This window comes from Rhipicephalus microplus, chromosome 2 (assembly GCF_043290135.1).
Source record: "Rhipicephalus microplus isolate Deutch F79 chromosome 2, USDA_Rmic, whole genome shotgun sequence".
Lineage (NCBI taxonomy): Eukaryota > Metazoa > Arthropoda > Arachnida > Ixodida > Ixodidae > Rhipicephalus > Rhipicephalus microplus.
The window spans coordinates 24,349,099-24,371,921 of record NC_134701.1 but is presented as its reverse complement, the minus strand read 5'-3'; the positions used below and the strand labels follow the sequence as shown (position 1 = coordinate 24,371,921).

Genomic DNA, 22,823 nt, shown 5'->3' with positions numbered 1-22,823 from the left:
AGTCGTGTAGCCCGTGGGCAGCACCGGTCATCTTGGTTAAGAAGAAAGATGGTGCCTGGCGGTTCTGCATTGATTACAGAAGACTCAACGCCGTGACCAAAAAAAGATGTATATCCACTGCCTAGGATTGACGATGTTATTGACTGCTTACACTTGGCTTCATACTTTTCTTCAATAGACCTACAATCAGGATATTGGCAGATACCTATGCACCCTTCAGACAAGAAGAAGACCATATTCGTGATGCCTGATGGATTGTACCAATTCAATGTGATGCCCTTTGGGCTTTGCAACGCCCCCGCCACTTTTGACAGGTTTATGACTCTGTCCTTCGTGGTCTTGAATGGGAGGTGTGCTTATGCTACCTGGATGACGTCGTCATTTTTGGCCGTACCTTCGAAGAGCACAACGTCCGTTTAAGCCTTGTTTTAGACTGTGTCGGAAAGGCTGGCTTCATTTTGAACTCTAAGAAGTGCCGGTTTGGTGAACGACAAGCTTTAGTCCTCGGTCACCTAGTTGACAAAGATGGTGTCAGGCCGGATCCCCGCAAAATCGAAGCAGTCGGCACATTCAAACCACCCCAGACACTGAAGGAGCTTCGCAGCTTCTTGGGCCTATGTTCCTACTTTCGCCGCTTTGTGCCCTGATTCGCGGACGTAGTACACCCCCTGATGAGCTTGTTGCGAAAAGACAGCCCATTCGAATGGACACCTGATTGTGATGCCGCATTTTCTGAACTGAAATTTCTACTAACATCTGAGCCTATTCTTCGTCATTTCGATCCTTCTGCTCCTACAGAAGTGCACAGTGACGCAAGTGGAATTAGCATCGGAGGTGTGCTTGTTCAGCACCATGATAATGCAGATCATGTTGTTGCTTATACGAGTCGATCTCTAAGCAAGGCAGAAATGAATTACACGGTGATAGAGCAAGAATGTTTAGCTGCTGTATTCACCATTCAGAAGTTTCGATGTGACCTTTACGGTCGTCCATTAACAATTGTGACAGACCATCATTCATTATATTGGCTTGTTACCCTCCGAGACCCTTCTGGCCGCCTTACTCGATGGGCTTTACGCCTTCAAGAATTTGACTTCAGCATTTCGTACTGAAGTGGACGACGTCATTCGGACGCTGATTGCCTTTCTCACCTACCTATGACCACGACGGAGGACAGTGCAGATACCCTTGACATCTGCTTTGCTGCGGTCTCTCACACGTTTCCTGACACCAATGTCTTCATACGAGAACAATTGAATGATTTATCTTTAGACCCTTTGTTCGTTGGCGCTCGCAATCTCAAAGGCAGTGGTCGCTTTCGCATTCGTGATGGACTGTTGTGCAAAACCAATTACTCAGCAACCGGCGCACGTTATTTACTGGTTGTACCTCAAAGTCTTCGATGCGACGTTCTTCGTAATATGCACGATGATCCAAAGTCAGGACACCTTGACATCATTTGCACCCTGCATCGAGTGCGGCAGCGTTTTTACTGGCCTCGAATGCGAGATTTTACGAAACAATACGTCTCGAGATGCGAGAACTTCCAGCGTGACAAACGACCTACCAGTGCACTGCACGGCCTTCTTCACCCCGTAGAACCGCCTACTATGCCTTTCGAGCAAGTGGGCATCGAACTATTGGGCCCGTTTTTGCGATCTTCGAACAACAACCACTGGATAATAGTGTGCGTCGACCACCTTACCAGATGCGCCGAAACCGCTGCGATACCATCTTCTACAGCTGATGGCGTCGCTGCCTTTTTGTTACGCTCCGTTGTTCTTCGCCATGGTCCACCTCAAGTAATCATCAGTGACCGTGGTCGCCAATTCATCGCGGACGCTGTGGCAGAATTGCTTCGCTCTGCACTTCACAGTTCAGACATTCGACACCATACCATCCCCAAACGAACGGTCTTGTAGAACGTACCAATCAAACTCTTACTAACATGCTCGCAATGTATGTCGCGTCCAATCACAAAAACTGGGATGAGATCTTACCATTTATTACTTGTGCATACAATACAGCGAAGCACGAGGCCACGGACTTCACGCCCTTCTACCTGCTCTACGCTCGATCACCACGCAGCTCCCTTGATACAATCCTCCCATTTAAGCTCCATACCGATGAGTCCGTGGCCGCAACATTGTGCCGGGCTGAAGAAGCCCGCCAAATTGCTCGCTTGCGAACACTGGCATCACAAGATCGCTCAAAGCAATGATACGATCAACGCCATGATGTCATTTCATTCTGCAAAGGTGAATTCTTGTGGTTGTGGACCCCCCAACGAAAACCTGGTTTATGTCAGAAGTTTTTATCGCAGTACACAGGCCCCTACGTCATTGTAGATCGCTTGACTGACTTGACGTACGTTATGGCACGTTTGACGACACCTTCTCGTCGGTCAAATCGAACGCAGTTGGTGCATGTGGCTCGCCTTAAGAAGTTTCATCCCTCCAGTGACATAAACTCGCCCAGCGGGCTTCGTTGTGAACGGAGGATTGCTACGGTATGAGCCGGGCTGTAGTATGTGCCGTAACAATATATATATATATATAGCACGAAGGAACGAGGATGAAAAACCAGGGTTATCTTTTTCCTTTGTGCCTTACATATCTGAAGTCATCCTGGGCTTGAGCTTGTCAAATGCTGATGCTTGCGCAGGCTGATATGTCTACGCTGCAGTTTTGTTCAGCAGACTTCGGATTGGTGCACTCGTCTGAGAGAGACTCTGAAGGAAGAGTCCCACATAATTGAACATACAAAGAAAGCGTGCGACATCATCAATGGCTGGTCAATCCTGCATTTGTAAAAGAAAACCCCCTTTTTTTTGTGCGTGTGTGTGTGTACAAGACGTTGCATGAAAAATTGAGATACAACAGAGCGCATCTGCACTACACGGAAAGTGTGCATTCTGTCCTAATTGAATTTCTTTTGAAACGTTTTGTGCATAAAAAGATCATACGCATCTCCCTGTAAGGAATACTCTAAGTAGTATGAGACGTAGCCATTGGTTGACTTAAAGTTCTGTAAAGAGGTGCTTTTTGTTCATGCCCATATAGACGCGTATATACAATCGGGGTTTATACACAGCCGCTTTGCAAACCCTCGCCTCTGCCGCACTCATGCTCATGTCTTCATTCGTACTATACTACTCTGCGTGTGTGACATAGAAGAGTAAGTGTTTTTTTTATAGAGTTAACGTTCCTTTATTTTTAAAGGTAGTGACAACTACATGCATGCCCTATACAGACGCTATACACTAATCCTTACTTCTAGGTTTGTTATGTTTATATAATTATGTTTATGATATTCTTTGTAATTAATTGACCTGTCATTGTATTTTATTTCACTTATTCTCAGTTTCTTTCTTATATTATTTACTGTTCCATACCCACTCCTGTGATAGCCTTTTGTGCAAGCTGTAGTATGTGAAAATAAATAAATAAATATGTCGTGATTATTATGTTATGTAACCACTTGCATATCGGAGATGAAATCTGGCAGGCAGCATGGTCTCCACCTAGACTGCTTCTAAGTCGGCCTTCAGGGATGAAACTCCTTGTGGTCAAGACTTATCCGTTGGCATAGGTGTTGTACACCAAAGCCGCTACTCATGATGAACAAGCGCGTTCCTGACCAGACATTCTCTTTCCACTGTCACTGCACTGAACATGCAAGGTACGCACTACATCTCATGACAATGAGCATGATGACTATAATGATCACAGTCAAATGGCTTGTGTAGTGGATGACACCTCGATATGCTCTACGATGCATTTTCTATGACTGTAAACAACCAACAAGCACCACAGAAATGTGCCCAGGTATCGTCTTTGCCAACTGCAGACTAGACCCGATACCCCAAAGCAGTGATAATAAAAGCAAAACGAAATTCACAACTGAACACAACATATCAGTTATCACCAGTAAACATCGTATACATGACTTGCATTTGACATCACCATTGGTGCGGTCCTATTGCGGCGGCCATAGTGGTGAACAGGCACGCAGGTGAGCCGTACATACTAGCCGAATGACTACAGTGTTTAGTACGATGCAGCAGACAGAGCCGCATTGTCACGGTCACTTTCTTTTTCAGGGGCAGTGTCAGGCACATCATGCCACCGGTTGGCACAAGGTAGCCATTAAATGCGGTGTAATATTTGGAATTGATAAGGCAAAGGTGATCTCGCTAAAAGGAAAAGATGCGGGTTCGCGACAGAGTGGATGCCTATACGCTTCAACTCAGAACACACACTGTGGGTGCGACTTCGAACAACTCTACCTTCTCAGAAATGTTGCACAAAAACGCTGTGAATTATTAGGTTTTAATTAAGCCCTAACTTGGTTTTTACAGGCAAAATAAAGGTGCACAAGTCAATGAAATCGCACGACTGCTTCACCAGCGGCTGGGTAAAGAGTTATTCTGCAAAGGAGCTTTACAAACGTCTATTTGATTGTGCGTTCTGAGGTGAGTTATCGTTCATAAAATTCACCCATTTGCCAGTCCAAAGATATCAAATGGCGATGCACAAACATTGCTAAATCAAGAAATGCTGAATTTCTCATACGAATGCAGCGAGATGCTCATGTGGCAGCACATTTTTAGATCACACGTCCCCTTGACTGTTCGTTTTGTTCTATATCAACATAGAGGAATGTATGTCGTATGTGTGTGTTCACAAGTATGCTGAGGGTTTGGTCACTGCATGTGGAATGTCATCGACATTTGGCGACGCTGTTAACTGCAGGCTCATGTTGGGCGCTTCCAAGCTTGACGTTGTAGCCGAGTCGTAGAGACAACATCCAGTCTCGGTTTGTCTCGTCGAACAACATGGACGACTTTCCTACAAACACATGAGCATCCACGTTAGTGCATCATTATATCTCCTTTTTTTTTGCTTGCCTACTGTGCAATGTGCTCCATACAAACGAACGTTGCGGTTTTCATCGAAATTTGCGCTCTATATGTCACCAGCCTGGCTCTCCTATGGTTGACACTGAGCATTTTTGTGCACTCGCACTGGCCTTCAATAAAATTCGGTATTACAAATAAACTCTTACTGGCGGGCTGCTTCGTTCTTTTGCAGCTGTCACAGCAATTATAGCAGTCTACAACTGTGCATAAAACCACAGCGGAGGAAGAAACTTGGCGGTACGGCGAGGCAGCACTGCGGAAGGTCTGATCGCTATTCACCGATATGACCGACTCACTCGGAGAAGTAACGTCGATTGACGTAGGTGCAAGCCATGTATATAACTGTACACCGCTTGGCACTCATCTACATGTGTGAGTGGTTAATGTTACGAGTGATTTACAGTTACACCGAATGATCCGACAGATCTGTTTACCTATCATCATCATTTACGATGTGGATGCGCTGTAAGTTTTTTTAAATGTGCAAAATTTTGTGGCAGTTGACCTTTAAGGAGAGCACGTTGTCTCATAACAACGTCCACGCAGGTGGAATGAATGTGTGGTTTTTGAAGAAGAAAAAAATGCACCTAACTTCTGCCTGCCTAATTGGCGACATGGTCTAGTGACTTGTAGGGGATAAGGAATAAAAATAATAGCAGAAAGATCAAAAAGAAAGAGCACTTGCCACACAGCAGCGATAGAAAGAAGAGATATGAATGATGGGGGACATAGATTGATTGATTGATTTGTGGGGTTTAACGTCCCAAAACCACCATATGATTATGAGAGACGCCGTAGTGGAAAGCTCCGGAAATTTCGACCACCTGGGGTTTTTTAACGTTCACCCAAATTTGAGCACACGGGCCTACAACACTTCTGGCTCCATCAGAAATGCAGCCGCAGCAGCCGGGATTTGATCCCGCGACCTGCGTGTCAGCAGCCGAGTACCTTAGCCACTAGACCACCGTGGCGGGGTGATGGGAGACATAGTCAAAGAAGTCTGAGGTGGGGGCATAACTCGGCGAGAGTTATCCTCACGTCGGAAATAGCGGGTGAAACAATTATTCAGCAGGAATCCAGCAAGCGAGTCGGACACAGATGTAAATGAACTGCTGCTTGTTGTACCCTTGACACCACCACTTCCGGTCACCTCAGACACCCTTGAGCGTGCGACCGTGTACTGCATTAATTTTACTGGCCTAGTCTTTATCGCTCCTTCTGGCGCAGCGCCGCCACATGCAACCCAATGCTGCAAAAAAACCTGATATGAGTCCTGCCAGACTCCTCCAGCCAGTTGATGTTCCCTTTGACCCCTTCTTCCGATTTGGTCTTGATCTCCTAGGCCCTTTCCCTGAATTTACTTCGGGAAACAAGTGAATAGCTGCTGTGACCAATCACACAGCCTACTATGCCTTTACACGAGCTTTAGCAACCAGGTGTGCCACCAATATTGCCGATTTGCGACTGCACGACATCATTCTTTATCATGGCACCCCCCCGCCAACTTCTCACAAATCATGGGCACTATTTTTCTTTTCAAGTTATTGACACATTGACAGTCTGCTTCACTCCCACAGGAGAAACATAAATTAACTTCGGTCTATCACATGCAAACTAATAGACTCGTTGAACGATTCAACCAGACTTTAACTGATATACTTTCTACCCTGTCACACCCCAGTCACATGTGGGAACTTAAGTGCACTTTGAGCGAGTGTACTCATAAGCTCACAAAGTGCCATTTTGACAGTTCGCTGCTACATGAGAAAGCGAAAAGTGTACTTTGGAAATGATGACAATGGCAATTGTTCGGTTCGTAGTGCAATATACATTTGTTACTTTTGCGCCTGTGCCACATCGTCGGACCACACTGTCTTCGAGGACGTAGCACCAGCGGCACACGCCATCGCAAACGACTAGAGAACAGGGAGATGAACAGGGAGACTAGAGAACAACTCGCCTACACGTGTGCAAGTGTGCTGGAAATAAACAACCCGTTGACGCAGCCAATGCACAGCATGTGCTGCGGCATCCCCCAGGCGAACGTGGCTACAAACCGCCAGAGGGTGAGAGTAGCGGAAAATTTTTATTGACTTATGACTAGCTTTATTACACATCAGAATCCCTTAAACGAAAACCATAGTTTGAAAGTAGAATGAGCGTGGCTTTAGGCAATACCGTATTTCCGTGCAAGCCGCTGGTACCGAGGCTACACACTTCGTTGCAGCAAAGCGACTTTGGAGAATGCACTTGCCGGCAAGTGTACTTTGAAGCAAGTGACACTTGTGTGATAGCGTGCAAATGACACTCGCGGCTAAGTATACTCGCTCGAAGTGCACTTAACTTGCTACGAGTGACAAGGGTATAAGTATCCTCCAACCACCAGAACTGGGACGTTGCATTGCTCTCTGTGACATTTGCCTATAGGAAACGTGCAGCACCTACAGGTGGCGCAACAGTGCACTGCCCCAATGCGCCGCCAGTGGTGTGACGCCAGAAGTGGTGACTTGCCAGCACTTCTGTTTCAATTGGCGAGCTACCAATTGTCGTCTCTCCCTCAGCTATGCCCTCATTGTACGCAAGTGTGTGTGCACGAAGGTGACCTGTTGACATGTTTAATCTAATGGCTAGATTTCCAAAAAGTTAACTGTGCATCCTTCTGGGGGCCTCAAGCGCAGAGAAAGGATATAAATTTATAAAATGAATCATGTTTTGAATGTGGCGTTACACAGACGTGTGACAAAGTGTTTTGACAGGGTGATTTGTGCGACTGGCCAGCGCCAAGATCAAAGCCTAGTCACCATTGAAGTTTGTTAACATTATTTCTTGTCACATTGCCTGCTTAAGGGGAGGGGAAGGTCGAGAAATGCGAGTTTTCTTAAAAATTACAGTTTTTTTTTCTGCCAGCTTTCATAAGATTACTTTTTGAAAAGAATACCTATGTCGAGACTCAATTGGAAATGCCTTAAATTGCGCCTAAAGAGCATAAGGTGGCTGTTAAAAGATAAAAAGTGTGCAGTTTTCGAGCACTTTGCCAGCGATAATGTGTCACCACTTACCATTGTGGATTACATGAGGCAAAGAGCCAAGCCTCACTCTTTAAATACCAACTTGCTTACCGCGCTAATGAGGCACAAGAAATAATAAGAAGCACGCTTTTACCACGTTTCTTGAGCGACACGACTGGATTTTAAATCATGTGGCACAGATTGGGGACCGTCATTTGCCAATGCGCGCCTGTATGCGCTGTCAAGCCTACATGCGGGGTCCATTCCATGTCTTATCGAGCAGCGCGGCTGAAGAACGCTTTTCTCACGTGTAGCTCGTGCGTCAAAGCTGTTGTGGCGGTGAAATTTGTAGGAATGAGCTACGAGCAGCTAGTCCGATTCGAGGCATTTGTTGGCTTGCAAAAGTCAAACCATCAAAAGTCATTCAGAGCCATCAGTCCGTGATGCGGCAATGGATGACGTCAGCGCTAATCTTGCGAGGTCAAAGGAGCGCACAGTGAGGGAAGTTAGCGAGGACGACGTTGCCGTTATGGAGGCACAATGGAGGCCACAAAATGGCATCAGCACTGTTGTGCCCTCAACACTGGACTTGAGCTCTATTGCATTGCTACACACAATCATCAGGGAAATTGGCCTGTAGTTGAAAACAATATTTTTCTGGCCACTCATATGTATCGGAACCACATTCACAACTTTCTATTCCCTAGGTAAACAAGGCAATGATTTCTCAAAGATTATTACAAGTTGGACCCGGGTGGAGATAGCTCCACCCGGGTCTTTATCGGTTTCCGCATCACTGTTTATAGACATGCATCCCCCCTTAAGCTCCACCACTCTGAAACATAATAAAAAGCACCAAGAGGATGCTCCCTCCCACGAATCATGTTATAAGACCATGTCACCCAGAAGCAGCGAGAGAGGCACCAAGGAAGACAACGTGACTTTGGTGTGTGGGGCGCGCTCTTCTTCTCCATCATGCTTCTGTGCTATGTAAATATGTTGTAAATACGCCGCCTTTTCCTGTGTGCCATCACGCAAGAATATCCACAAATATGCACATACATATAAGTTGCATATGTTTCATATGACCTGTTCGCAATTGTGTAATGATGCCAGCACCAACATGGGCATTAGCAGCACCAGAAACGATAAGCTGATACGAAGCACTTGTGCTTGCGGGGATGGTAGTCCTGGCTAGTGCCATACGTAACCAATTTCAGTAGATGGTATTAAGTATACAGTTGATGTTAACCCAATGGGACACCAGTATCATATTGTTGTACACATGCATGAAAACAATGAAGTGTATACGGTGAATGCACTTGTCACCCAATGGGACACCAGTATCATATTGTTGTGCACATGCATGAAAACAAAGAAGCGTATACGGTGAATGCACTTGTCACCCAAAGCGAGAAAAAAAGAAGAGGATCAGGAGAATTTTTAACCAGTCGACCGCTTCTGAGCTGCCCCTCACGACTTAATAAATGGCCCCTTTCAACGTCTACCAGTCTCTTTCAAACGTAATAGAGTGGTGGAGGAGCTGGGTAAGCGCTTCAACTACGGAACGATCACTGCCACAGCTTCGACTAAGCCGTCGACTTGCCGGTCTCCCACCATCTGCCGTGAGTGACTTCGAAATGCCCGAAGAAGCAGGCGTTTCCAGGACGGCACCGTCTGGCCCGCTTCCGTACTACCGAGTTCCACCGCCCTTCGGAGGAAAAGCCGAAGAAGATGTCGATGCCTGGCTCACCAAGTACAAATGTGTGGGCAAGTCCAACGGTTGGGATACAGCCGCTATGCTAGCCAACGTAGTGTTCTCCCTGACCGACACCGCACTGGTATGGTACGAGAAACACGAAGACGCACTCACGACGTGGGATATTTTTGTTGAAGAGCTCAGGGTGTGTTTCGGCGACTCAATTGCTAGAACGAAGCGGGCTGAGCAAACACTGTCGCAACGGGCACAGCTACCAGGTGAGACATGCACCACTTACATAGAAGTTTTAAGGCTGTGCAAGGTGGCATCTGCTACATCGACGACGTCGTCATCTTTGGCCGCACATTCAGTGAACACAACTCTCGTCTGGATACTGTTTTGAACTAGATCCGAAATGCTGGCCCAATTTTAAACTCGAAGAAGTGCCACTTCGGAGACCGCCAGACGCTTGTGCTCGGGCATCTCATTGACAAGGATGGCATCCGCCCTGACCCCCAGAAGACAGCAGCAGTTGAGGCGTTCAATGCGCCGCGTTCCATGAAGGAGCTTCGTAGTTTCCTGGGGCTTTGTTCGTACTTCCGCCGCTTTATTCCGAAGTTTGCCGACGTTGCGTATCCTCTCACATGCCTTTTACGAAAGGACAATTCCTTTGAGTGGACTCCGGAGTGCGAATGTTCATTCCGTCAATTGAAGTTTTTTGCTGACGTCACGACCCGTCCTTCAGCACTTCAGTCCTTCTGCTCCGACAGAGCTTCATATGGATGCCAGCGGAATAGGTATTGGAGCCGTTTTAGTGCAACGTTACGGCGACTGCGAACACGTCATCGCATACGCAAGTCGCTCCCTAAGCAGGCCGGAACAAAACTACACTGTTACGGAACAAGAATGCCTGGCAGTATTATTTGCAATTCAGCGGTTTAGGTCTTACCTATACCGACGCCCATTCACAGTCGTAACTGACCACCACTCGTTGTGTTGGCTTGTCAACCTTCGTGACCCTTGTGGCCGCCTTGCGCGCTGGGCACTCCGGCTACAAGAATACAGTTTTACCGTCGCTTACAAGAGTGGTCGCCGACATGCTGACGCGGACTGTCTTTCACGTAAGCCACTTAGCACAACGCACTGTGAATCCGATGACCTTGCCCAGCTTGTAGCGTCTGTGTCGCCTATGTTCCCAGACTATCCCAGTTTCAGAGCAGAACAGTGGAAGGACGCGAAACTAGCATCACTATTCGCCGCTGCATCCGCTTCCACTAGTGCACGCCGTTTCTGTATGCGTGATGGACTGTTGTTCAAAAGGAACCTCTCCAGCTGTTGCCCACGTTTCCTTCTAGTGGTCCCGGAGAGCCTGTGAACAGTTATAATGAGTGTCATGCACGACGACCCTACATCTGGACATTTAGGTTTGGCGCGGACGCTTCATTGGACTAAAGAGCGCTTTTATTGGCCTGGTATGCAGAAGTCCGTTGAGAGTTATGTGGCAAGCTGCATGCAATGTCAGCGTTACAAACGTCCATCAACTGGTCCAGCTGGTCTTCTACAGCCGATGCCTACTTCAAGCGCACCTTTCGAACAAGTGGGGGATTGACTTTCTGGGCCCCTTTCCAAAAACGGCTAAGGGCAACCGATGGATAATTGTTTGCGTCGACTACCACACACGCTACTGCGAGACGGTAGCCGTCCCCTCCGCAACTGCCATTGAAGTCTCGTCGTTTTTGTTACAGTACGTCATCCTCCGACACGATCCACCTCGCCTGATTATCAGCGATCGTGGACGACAATTCACAGCGGATGTCGTAGAGGAGCTACTCCGTTTATGTGAATCCCGCCTGCGTCACTCGACACCACATTACCCCCAAACTAATGGGCTGACGGAGCGTACCAACCGCACCATTATCAACATGTTGCCTATGTATGTCTCATGCGACCACAAGAACTGGGATGACGTACTCCCGTTCATTACTTACGCGTTCAATACCGCGAAGCATGAGATTACAGGCTATAGCCCTTTCTTTTTGTTTTATGCACGTTCGCCCCGGCACACAATCGACACAGTATTACCTTTCTGTGATCACGACAACCTCACTGTCGCCGAGACTCTCTGCCCCGCCGAAAAGGCGCGTCGCATAGCTCGACTACGCACATTGGCATCACAAGACAAAGCGAAGGCACGCTATGACATTCACCATCGACCGGTGATTTATCGCCGTGGTGATCTGGTGTGGTTGTGGACTCCGATGCGCAAGCGCGGGTTATGCCAAAAGTTTTTAGCCACTTACGATGGACCTTTTGTCATTGCCGACAGACTTAGAGAGGTCAACTATGTAATAGCTCGTCTCAGGGCGAGTGGTCGACGAGCTGCCAAAACTCAAGTGGTTCATGTTGCCCGCCTCAAACTGTACACGCCACGACAACTCGACTGACTCGTCCGGCAACCTTCGTCTGCGCGGAGAGGAATGTTGCGCACATGCACGAAGACAAAGAAGTGTATACGGTGAACACACTTGTCACGCAAAGCGGGAAAAAAAGAAGAGGATCAGGAGGATTTTTAACCAGTCGGCTGCTTCTGAGCTGCCTCTCACGACCTAATAAATGGCCCCTTTCAACGTCTACCAGTCTCTTTCAAACGTAACAATATATATGAGCACATATGTAATGTTTATAAAATTAGAGAGCCAATACTACAACCAATATCGATGTTTCACCAAGATTATACCAGCATATGGTCTATTTTCAAAAGCAGTTTCGAGACCTGGCGTGGCTCCGAGATAGATTGATTGATTTGTGAGATTTAATGTCCCAAAACCACCATATGATTATGAGAGACGCCGCAGTGAAGGACTCCAGAAATTTAGATCACCTGGGGTAGGTTAATGTGCACTCAAATATGAGCACACGGGTCTACAGAATTTGTGCCTCAATCGAAAATGCAGCTGCCGAACTTGGGATTCAATAATGCAACCTGCGGGTCAGCAGTCGAGTACCTTAGCCACAAGACTACCACGGCAAGGCACTCTGCGATAGAATACTTGATTGCCATGCAAAATGCTTGCGCTCAATTCCTGCTGGACCCTGATATTCATTTTACAGTGAAAGCTAATATGACATCACAACATGGTTTACGTGTGCACCGTAGTTGTCTGTCACCGCCGCCGCCGGTATCCGCAACCACTATCGCACAAAGTAAAAAAAAAAAAGAATTCAGTAAATAAAGAACACAAAGGAAAAAATGGGATTCGAACCCGGGTCCCCTGCGTGCCAGCCCGGCAGTTTACTACTGAGCTATGCTGGTGCTTGGGACTCTTTTGCAAACTGGCTTTAGGCAGTTTTGATGTTGGGAAAGGAATCACGTTAATATGAATAACGAAGCATTTTAGAACGAGAAATGAATAATCATGTGTCACATAATACGAATTACACAAAGTGTGGGTCGTCGAATGCTCAAAACCTTGAGAAAAGCTTGATCTTGTTCACCTATTTACTTTGTGCATTCCCACTGTAGGGGATTGTGGGGATTACAAAATCCTCTGCTATAATTCTTTATCGTAGTCAACCAAAACACAAAAAATTGCACAAAGTTCCGTGCAAGCGTGCAGCAGGTACCAGGCTTCCCCGAAAAGTGACAAAGTTCGGCATAGTGAATGCCTGCCTAATACACAATGATTTACGGCGTAGTGGTTACCCTGCAAGTGTGCTTGCAGAAGCCACTGAGAGAGTGTTACAAAAAGGCTCTTGTTGGCTGCTCTTCCAGTTTTTGATGTGACAGTGTTGCGCGTTCCGTGCAAGCCTGTCGTGTTTTATTTTTTTTTTCTGCATTCAGGTACAAGCTGCCAATATCACTTTTTCTTAAACCAACCAACAACTGATTTGTTTTGGCCCAGTTTTTTTCAGCGCGACCGAAAACATACCCTTCGCAGCGCTCGCCGCTGCAGCAGTTACTCCCAAACACACTTTGTTATTGGATAATCAGCATTTTTCGAATTGAAAGGCTCTGAACACCAATGTGCCTTTTTTTTTTCCAACAATGCTGAAAATTGATAGCGATGCCAGTCACCCATCTAACGACTTGTGCATGTTGTCCTTGTTCTGCTTTCAGAGGGCTTCTCATAACTATGCTTAACCACATCTATTCTGAGCTTTACAACTATTTTTGAAAATAACATGCTGTTACAATGAGACGATATGGCTTTATGCAGCCTCCTTGTATTTGTACTGCGTTGCGTGCACCTGCACCTAAAGTTGATGTGCCTGTGTCATGGAGGGCTAGTCCCGTCATCGGTACTATCTCGACACATGAGCCAAGCCAAGTCACTGAAAATGTCACTGCGCATCATTTCTGAGACAAAGTGTAGGTAAAAAAAAGCATGTCACTCCAAATGCTTAGCGACCTAAAAAGCGCGCGCACAGTTTCATGAGCATGCAGTAAAGTTGCTTAGGACGTGATGACGAGCATGGGATGACTACGTCATGCGAAATCAGCGCCGCTTTATTGTGAACCACTAACAAGCTCTTGTTCCCACTACTAAAACTACTATTGCCCATGACTACAAGCTCTTGTTCCCAATCATCCATGTGGCATTGACAGCTCGAGTGGCTCTGAGCGCGGAAGAGCTGGTAACGAACACAGCTTTTTCTGTTGACATTGAAAAGCTGTACTATTTTGCACCCCATAACGAACTATTTTCAGTTCTGCGTGAGGCCACTGAATCGCATGGCATGACCTCTTTTCAAGGTGCGTGTGGCCTTGAAACTGAGTACTTTATTGAACTTTTAAACTTTCATATTTCGGCAGCTTTTGTCACCTTTGGTGGCAAATTGTTTTTACAGAAAAATGTTATATGCACGGGGTCCTGTGTTGCTCTGGTGCTCGGAAGTATTTTTTTAGCCAATTTTTAGACGCTTGTGCCAAAGGCTCGATGATCCCCGAGTAGTCCGTATTTTTAAATATGTTGACAATTTTATTGTTTTTCTATGCATTAGGGGGAGTGACTGTTTTAGATGTCATTGGCAACATCATTTCAGTATTTCAAGCATGCTGTTCACAATTTCGTTTCACGCATCAAGTTCCACAGGAAAATTCCATTAGGTTTCTAGACCTCACACTCACGTTTAATCCTCATGTTCACATGTGCTGGTGCTAGAAATATAGTCCAAGGAGTAAAAAAAATCTTTTGCCTTATGATTCCTCCCACTCAAAGCTGGTGAAAAGAGGTATTGCCAATTTTTGTCTGATAAATTCTGTTACTAAGAGTTGCACTCATAATATGCAAGATAGCATGACTGAGCAGCAAAATAGGCTTTTGTTGGCAAGCTACCCAAAGTCGTTAATAGCGTCTATTGCTGAACATAGGTTTGAGCACCTAAATGTAATACACAGAAGGGACGGTGGTGTTCGAGAACTTAGAAATGACGGAGGAGTTCGAAAAAATAACTTTGCGGTTATGCCGCACGTCCATGGCATTTCAAACAGATTGAAGAAGGTTGCAACCAGAATCTATGTCCAACAGGTCTGTCCTGCACCTAGCAAACTGGCGGGTTTTTGCAAGAGGGTTGCGCAGCTCGGCACTATAAGAAGTATGTGTGACATAAATCATATGAAGAAATACTGCGCTTGTAACACATGTGTGGTGTATGGTATCCCGTTAAGTTGTGAAAGGTTTTACGTTGGACAATCTGGTCATTTTGTTAATGTTTGGCTCAGTGAGCATGAAAATCTTCTACCGTCGGGCACTGGTGTTAACTTGCTGTTGCACTGCAAGTTGTGTGGTTGTAACCCCTTCTTTGATAAGGTGACAATTTTAGGTAAGGCTAAGACGCAACGTGAACAGGAGATTATTGAGGCATTTCATATCTGGAAACTGGGTCCTGACAAATGTGTTAGCGCAGCTTCAGCTTATTTCGTGGGAAAGAATGTTTGTTTTTAGCGCAGAGATGATTTGCTTAGATTAGCTTGCTTGTTGTTTTGGTTCTTTTGGTTTGGTATCTGCGCATGTATTTTACGGACTTGGGAGGAAAGTATTTTCCGAAATAAACGTCAGTTGTTAGCACCACGTCTCTGCTCTATGTCTCTATTTCTACTGCTCTGCTTTTTCCGATTTCGGTGTTTTGTGGCTTTTATAGTTTACTAATGCAGGCCTATAAGTAATTTTTATAGAGCAATATCTTTTACTATAAAGAAGCAAACAATACTTCAATACTAACAGGAAAGGAGGGGATGTAAGAAAGTTGACTGCAGCCCTAGTTCCTTATTGGGCTGTGACCTCCACTATCGCATGGTGTAACATGTTAAATCATCCAAGGGTGTTTTTAGCATAAAGCTGTTGACTTCACCTCAAAGTACATGTGTACGTTTTTATAGAGCAATATTTTTTACTATAAAGAAGCAAGTGAAATTTAAATACTAACAAGAAAATTCTTGACTGTGTACACTAGTTTAAGGTCACATGACAGTGCAGATTAGATAATTGAAGTTTCTGCCACCAGGTGGGACCACAAGTTATTTTTGCAACTTTAAACAAAGAGATGAAAATATGAAACTAACCCATTTCTCGCGAGAAAACAGGGTTGGTATGAGTCACCATGAGGAACTATATTGCTATCTGTGCAGTCATCTCATTTCATGTTCTCGGCAGTTGTCGGTCCCTTTAACGCTTTCACATTTAAATTAGCAAGGTCTTTTTTTGCAACTGTCAATCCCTGCGGCGCACACCCACTTAGCATGGTACAAAGGGTATGTGCCACACGTCTGCAAGAAATGGTGTGAGGACATCCGCAACGAGATTTACACATTATTCATGTCATGACTATCTAGAGATATTCGTCATATCTTCTTGCCTCTCCATACTAGTTCTGGTCTACCTCAAGTTAATGATGCGATGATCAGAGCCCCCTGATGTAGGAGGCTACATAGATACGTAGGTAGAAGCTCTGAAGACGTCTGCAGTTTGCTAAAATATGCTTTGCATTTAAAACATGCACTATGGAGCGTTAGCAGTTTCTATTGAACAACTCTGCAAATACACTGCATTCACGGGATCGATGGACTTATAAAATGAATTGATAGGTTGCAATAGGTTGGTTTGAGGATGCTAAGTGCGCTCTATTTTAGGTTCTTTTTTTCTCCATGGCTGCATGTGACAGACCGCCAGCACTGTAAGCTGACCAGTCCCATAAGCAATGTTCGAAAACACATCTGAGGCAGTATAGGCAAATTTTCGTAACAGCTAGCACAGTTCTAAGCTGCTTTATGAAACATGCTACACACGTCTGCAGACCACTACTGCCACATACATTTGACTAGATCACTAATTTTGTCTTCGTTTTCGAAAAAGACATACTTTCAAGACACAGCGAAGTAACAACTGAGACGCTTATTCGCATTCATCTGTACCTGTGAGTATGTTTCGTGCGTCATTTGTGAGTGAGAAACGCAGGACACCTTTCGATCTGCTTGCCATTCTGCGCGTGACTTTCCAATTTGTTGCTATCGCGTTCATTGCTACGCCTTTGCGGCAAAGCTGCGACTTTTTCTTTATCAGGATGGTGCAATGATCTCGCCTGGTCGCTTTAAAAGCCAACATCGGCGATTTTTTGATCATGTGAAAGTAATAGTGTTTCTATATTCCCAAGACACTTTTGTGATGAGCCCAATAGCTGAAATGCTTAGAAAATTCAAAAATAATTTTTAGTAAGCAAAAAGGTGCCAAACCGAAACCCGATCGAGCACCCTGTCTGCGTATGACATACTATATGGCATAGTATGGAGGCCGCATACTGGTCCCACCGACGCGTAGTATGAAAACTGAAAGCCAGACCAGTGAAGCAACAGCATAATACCACAGATGAAGGAAGGAAGCTTTCATGTGCTATACCTGTGCCAAACACCACCGTTGATGCCTTCTGGCCAGCACAATAAACGCTGTAGCGGCCAAAGTAGCAATGCCATTTGCTGCGTCACTTCGGCTGACATGCCAAACATGACGTCACAAAGGCAGTGTTGCCAATTATGGCAAGCCAGGTCAGCTTTTTGAAGCAATCTTTAAAATTCATTTGCAAACAATGAGCACATCTCTCAAGCCTGTAATTTGGCATAAATGACAGAAATGTGCAAAGGAACGCACCCAGTGAATTTCATTGAGATCTATTGACCTCAAAATATCACCGAAGTTGGCCTTTAAGGCAGAAGACTGCACAAGGCGACACTTGCCTGCATGACGATGAGCAGGTCCATGACGAGGATGAAGGAGGCGAGGAAGGCACGAGACAGCTCAGTGGTGGCCACGAACTCGCGGTTGAGGTAGTCCCAGGAAATGTGGTCACTCACAATCAGGCTGATCACGACGGCCGACAGCAGCAGTGACACGGACCAAAAGACAAAAATGCGAGTGCGACCATGGCTCTGCCAGAAGGCACGCAGGGCAGGCGCCCAACTGGGATACAGCTCATCCTGGAGCATCATGTCCGTCACCTGTCCGCAATCATGGCAGTCGGTCATCGCTCGCATCAGGTGAGCTTTTCCTTTCACTTACCATCCACGCAGTGAGGAAGTCGCCCAGCCAAGTGCCACAGGCTGCCACCTTCATGAAGCTGGCATTTGTGACACCCATGAGTGCATTGATACGAAACTGGTCAGGCCGCGGGTGGCCGCTCAGCAGCAAAGCATTATACACCAGTGACAGCATGTATACGAACACAAGCGCCGTCAGCAGCATTATCATCCAGGTTCCTTGCTCTTCACGAAACATTTTCAGCCGAAACAAGTTGCCTGTACAAGACACATGACGGGCTTTCAGGATGGCAAGCCAGAAGAAGTTTCTGCAATGCTTTGGATCCACACATCACTCCTTTTTCTTTATAATGAGAATCGATGGCGAAAAAACAACAATGTGAAGATATTAATATTCAGGCACTTCTTAAGTATATAAACATACGTTAACTTTGTATGCTGTTGGGCAAACATTCAACCATAAAAACATTAATGAAAAAAATTAACACATTTATGCAAGCCGTGTCCAATGTTGGCCATGTCTCACCAGTCCATTAATACTGGAAAGTAACCTTCTGAAGCGAGGTGTTCTATAGGGCCAGTCATTACCAACTCAGCATTCTTTAACAGAAGCAAAACATGGCCAAGAATTATTTTTGACAAATTTTATGATCATAAACCCCACCCTTTGGCGCCGTCTTTGAAAATATTCTGTTTAAGCTTCTAATTCAGTTTAGCACCACCAAATAACAAAAATGGCCACTTATCAACAGGAGCATAGGTGGAATTTTTTGGGGGGAGGGAGGGGGCAGCTTTTGGGATGGTCTCATTTTTGGCTCTGTAAATCATGGCAAAAAATAAAATACTTGCTTTTTTGTTTTCTTTTGCAGGGGTAGGCACGGATCCTGTACACCACTCCTTATCGATGTCTAATATAGATTAAAGTAAAAATGTGTTTTGCAGCGAAAGCTGTTATGAGATCAAAACTCGGGTCATGTGTGGCGCCGTAGTTGTCCGCCACCGGACACGTCCATAACCCCTATCCAAATAAGAAAAAAAAACTTAGTACCAAGGACACAGTGGGACTCGAACCCTGGTCCACTGTGTGCCAGCCCAGTATTCTACCACTGAGCCACACCACTGCTTGGGACTTGTTCGCAAACTTGCCTTAGGCATGCTTGATGTCAGGAAAGGAATCGCGTTATATGAGTAATAAAGCATTTTAGAACAGCAAAGGAACAACCAGTCGTCACATAGTGTAACGATTGGGTTGTCGGATGCTCCAACCCACTAAAGAAGCTTGTCCTTAATCACCTGTTAACTGTGGTGGATATCCACTTCAGGCATCATTCCTCATTATTGTTAGCCACTGCATGAACAATTGGGACAAAATTCGTTGCAAGTGTTTAGCATATACCACGCTTCTCAGAAGAATGACGAAGGGTAGCATAGCGAATGCTGACCTACTACCCAGAAATTAATATTATTAATGCCGTAGTGGGTACCCACCAAGTGTGCTTGCAGCAGTTATGTAATGAGTGTTTAGAAAAGGCTCTGAAAGGCCGCTGTTCTACCTTTTGCAGAGACTGTGCTGTGCCTTTCGTGCAGGCCTGGCATTTTTTCACTTGCAATGATTTCATTAATATTGCTGTGGCAGTGAAGCAAAGAGTAGTGGACACAGCAGATAGTTATAATAGCCGAGGTTTCACGTCCCAAAATGACGATGTCATCATGAGAGACGCCGTGCTGGAGGGATATAAAAACCACGACTGCCTGGCGTTCTTTGTGGAGGCCTCGGTAGCATTTCTCCTCCATGAAAATGCAGCCCCCGTGGCCTGGATTCTATCCTCTACCTTTAGTCAGTAGTCGAGCCCCCTAACAACTTGCTAATCATGGTGGGTAAAACTGCAGATAAAAAAAAAAACTTTTAGCTAAACTTGCCGCCATTAACACATATGTAACCCGAAGTACGGCAGTGAGCACAGGCGCCGGAATCTGATATTGGGCGAAACGCATGAGCTCAATATTCATGACTGTGGCCAGGTACGCGACTCATCATTCTTTACAAGGAATGCGCTAGAACTTGTGCAGGTTCCGCAACATACACAACACAATACACGCGTTGCGCCGGCGATCTTATTAAAGGGACACTGTCAAATAACAATTTACGTCAGAGTGAAAGCTCAATGTATGACATCTAAAACGACAATATTTATCAATAGCAGTGCCCTACTTACCCAGAAATTAAGGTAAATTCACAAGAATACATGCGCGGCAGTAAGACATTCTGAAAATGATACCGATGACGTCAGACGAACCGCCTACAAATATTCACAAGTAATTGATCTAGCTGCACTAAATAAAGAACCTTCCCTGCGTCAAGAGACGCAATAAAATGCTCCTTGTTCATTTCTGTTTGATTCATGGCAAAAAGAATCGCCGGATGTTACTACGGAGGATGACGTGAGTGGTTCGAAAATTCAATTTTTGCATGGTTACACTGGACAGGTCGTGCCATCTAGCGGGGTGCAATTGAACGAAAACACGTCTGCCATCTCGGAGCAAGTGGTAGCAAATCAATCAATGACCGTTGTTGCTGCTGTGGCTCCTGCTGCTTTCATTCTGTCTACTAGTGTCAACGACTGTGCAGTAAAGGTGGGAAACGTGCACGGCAACAGTGATGAGGGTCGGTGCGCTTCTTGAGGTGGGTAATTTGAAGTGCGCCAACCCGATTCGGGCCACTAAAACGTGATTTTATTTCAAAACAAGCCCTTCCTTGGCACAAAATACTACGATGTTACTGGACCGCTATTTCAACAATCAACCTTGACTTAATGGGTGCTTTTAGTGTCCCTTTAAGAAGATTAAACGCTACCCCATCGCTGAAATTACAGAAGGGTTCGATAAACGAAAGCTCGCTTGTACATATTGTAGTGACAAATACGGACTCTGCTAAAGAAACGACAAAGAAGTCGTTTGTTGTGGCGGAGGCTCGTGCTGCTGCAGCTGCTGCTAAATCCGCTGGCTGCTGTCTCGCTGCTGTTAGGCCCATTAAACGATTGCTTCACCACGGCGTGGCGTCTAACAGAATTCATACATTTGGTGGACAGTGCTGGTTGTCTCGAACTGAAACTCCGCTCCTGGACTCTACCTCAGCCCCCCGCCTCGCCAATGCCGGACGACATGGCCCAGCCACCTGCAGTCACAATCCCATTTTTCAACTGTTCCAGAATGCCCCGACAGCGAGATCCAGTGATTTTCAATGCGACCGACGACCAAGACGCCAAAGACTGGCTGTCCTAGTATGAAGCGGTAAGCCCCCACAATAAGTGGGATGACACAGACAAGCTCGCTTACCTCAATTTCTATCTTGTGGGTGTGGCAGAACTGTGGTTTCACAACCACAAAGCAGAAATACCCTCTTGGTCAACCTTCAAGATGCGCTTTGCAGAAGTCTTTGGCCAACCCGCTGTTCGCAAGCTTCGTGCCAAAAAGAGCTTGCGCTGCTGCGCACAGCGCTCTGGCGAGACCTTTACCTCGTATATTGAGGATGTTCTGGACCTCTGCCATCGTATCAATTCCGACATGTCTGACACTGACAAAATACGGCACATCATGAAAGGTATTGAGGATGACGCCTTTTACATGCTCGTTGCAAAAAACCTGCAAACCTTCGCCCATCTTATTCAGCACTGTCAGAGTTTTGACGAGCTGCGGAGAGAGTGCATTTCTACTCGACGTCCAAACCTCGACACGACCTCTACATCTGCTTTAACCATTGGCGCTGTTTCCTCCGAACAAACCACGTTAATGCAGCAAATCGAGCAGTTCATCCGAGAGAAAGTGTCGCGCCAATTGTCTTTTGTGCCGTACGTCCCGACCAGTGCGCGCACGCTGACCCCAACGCTCGGCAAGGCAATCGAAGAACAAGTTTCTGACGCCCTGTCTCCCACATACCATCTTTCGCCTATCTCCGCCCCTCTCACGCTGAGGCCGCCAGACGATCGCTACTGTCGCTATTAACCGTCACGGATATTGCGAGACAGCCCCGTCCCCTCTACCCAGCAAGTCCACCTATCTATCCCCACCCATCTCCTGTTCGCCACCCCTCACCACCACCAACTAACCCTTGGCGCACATCGGACAACAGGCTAATTTGCTATTTCTGCCATCGTACCGTTCATGTAGCACGCTACTGCCATCGTTGGGATTACAACCCAACTGTTAGTGAGGCGAATTACGAATCCTATCGTCCAGAGCCACCACAGTCGTCATCGCTCCCCCCCCCCTCCCCCTCCGTCGGATCAGTCGCCCCCCCGTCACAGTGGCTTCGACAGAGATCGGTCGCCCTCACCACGGCGCCGCTCTATTTCTCCGATGCTTCCTCGATCCCCACCCACCCAAACGGAAAACTGACCATCGCAGTTCCCAAGGCAAGAGCTGTGCACATATCGAAACCTTTAAAATTGATTGATATGTGGGGTTTAACGTTCCAAAACCACCATAGGATTATGAGAGGCGCCGTAGTGGAGGGCTCCGAAAATTTCGACCACCTGGGATCTTTAACGAAACCTTCAAGGCCTCCGTTTTTATCTACTAATGAAATAACTGTGCATATTGATGGTGTACTTGCAAATTCGCTCGTTGATACAGGTGCTGCCATGTCCGTGCTAAGCGGTGAACTGTGTG

The 22,823-nt window shown here is 46.1% G+C and overlaps 1 protein-coding gene across 9 annotated transcripts in view; it reads right to left on the bottom strand.

Annotated features, from left to right (window-relative positions):
* LOC119169173 (transmembrane protein 117) overlaps window positions 1–22,823 on the bottom strand; it is a 261,084-nt gene that overhangs the window by 127,338 nt on the left and 110,923 nt on the right. For all 9 annotated transcript variants that reach the window (XM_075886300.1, XM_075886304.1, XM_075886301.1 and 6 more), the window contains 2 exons: window positions 18,178–18,413; window positions 17,856–18,116 (listed from right to left, as the gene is read on the bottom strand). In XM_075886300.1, the coding sequence (XP_075742415.1) occupies window positions 17,856–18,116; window positions 18,178–18,413 (497 nt within the window). The remainder of the gene's footprint in view (window positions 1–17,855; window positions 18,117–18,177; window positions 18,414–22,823) is intronic.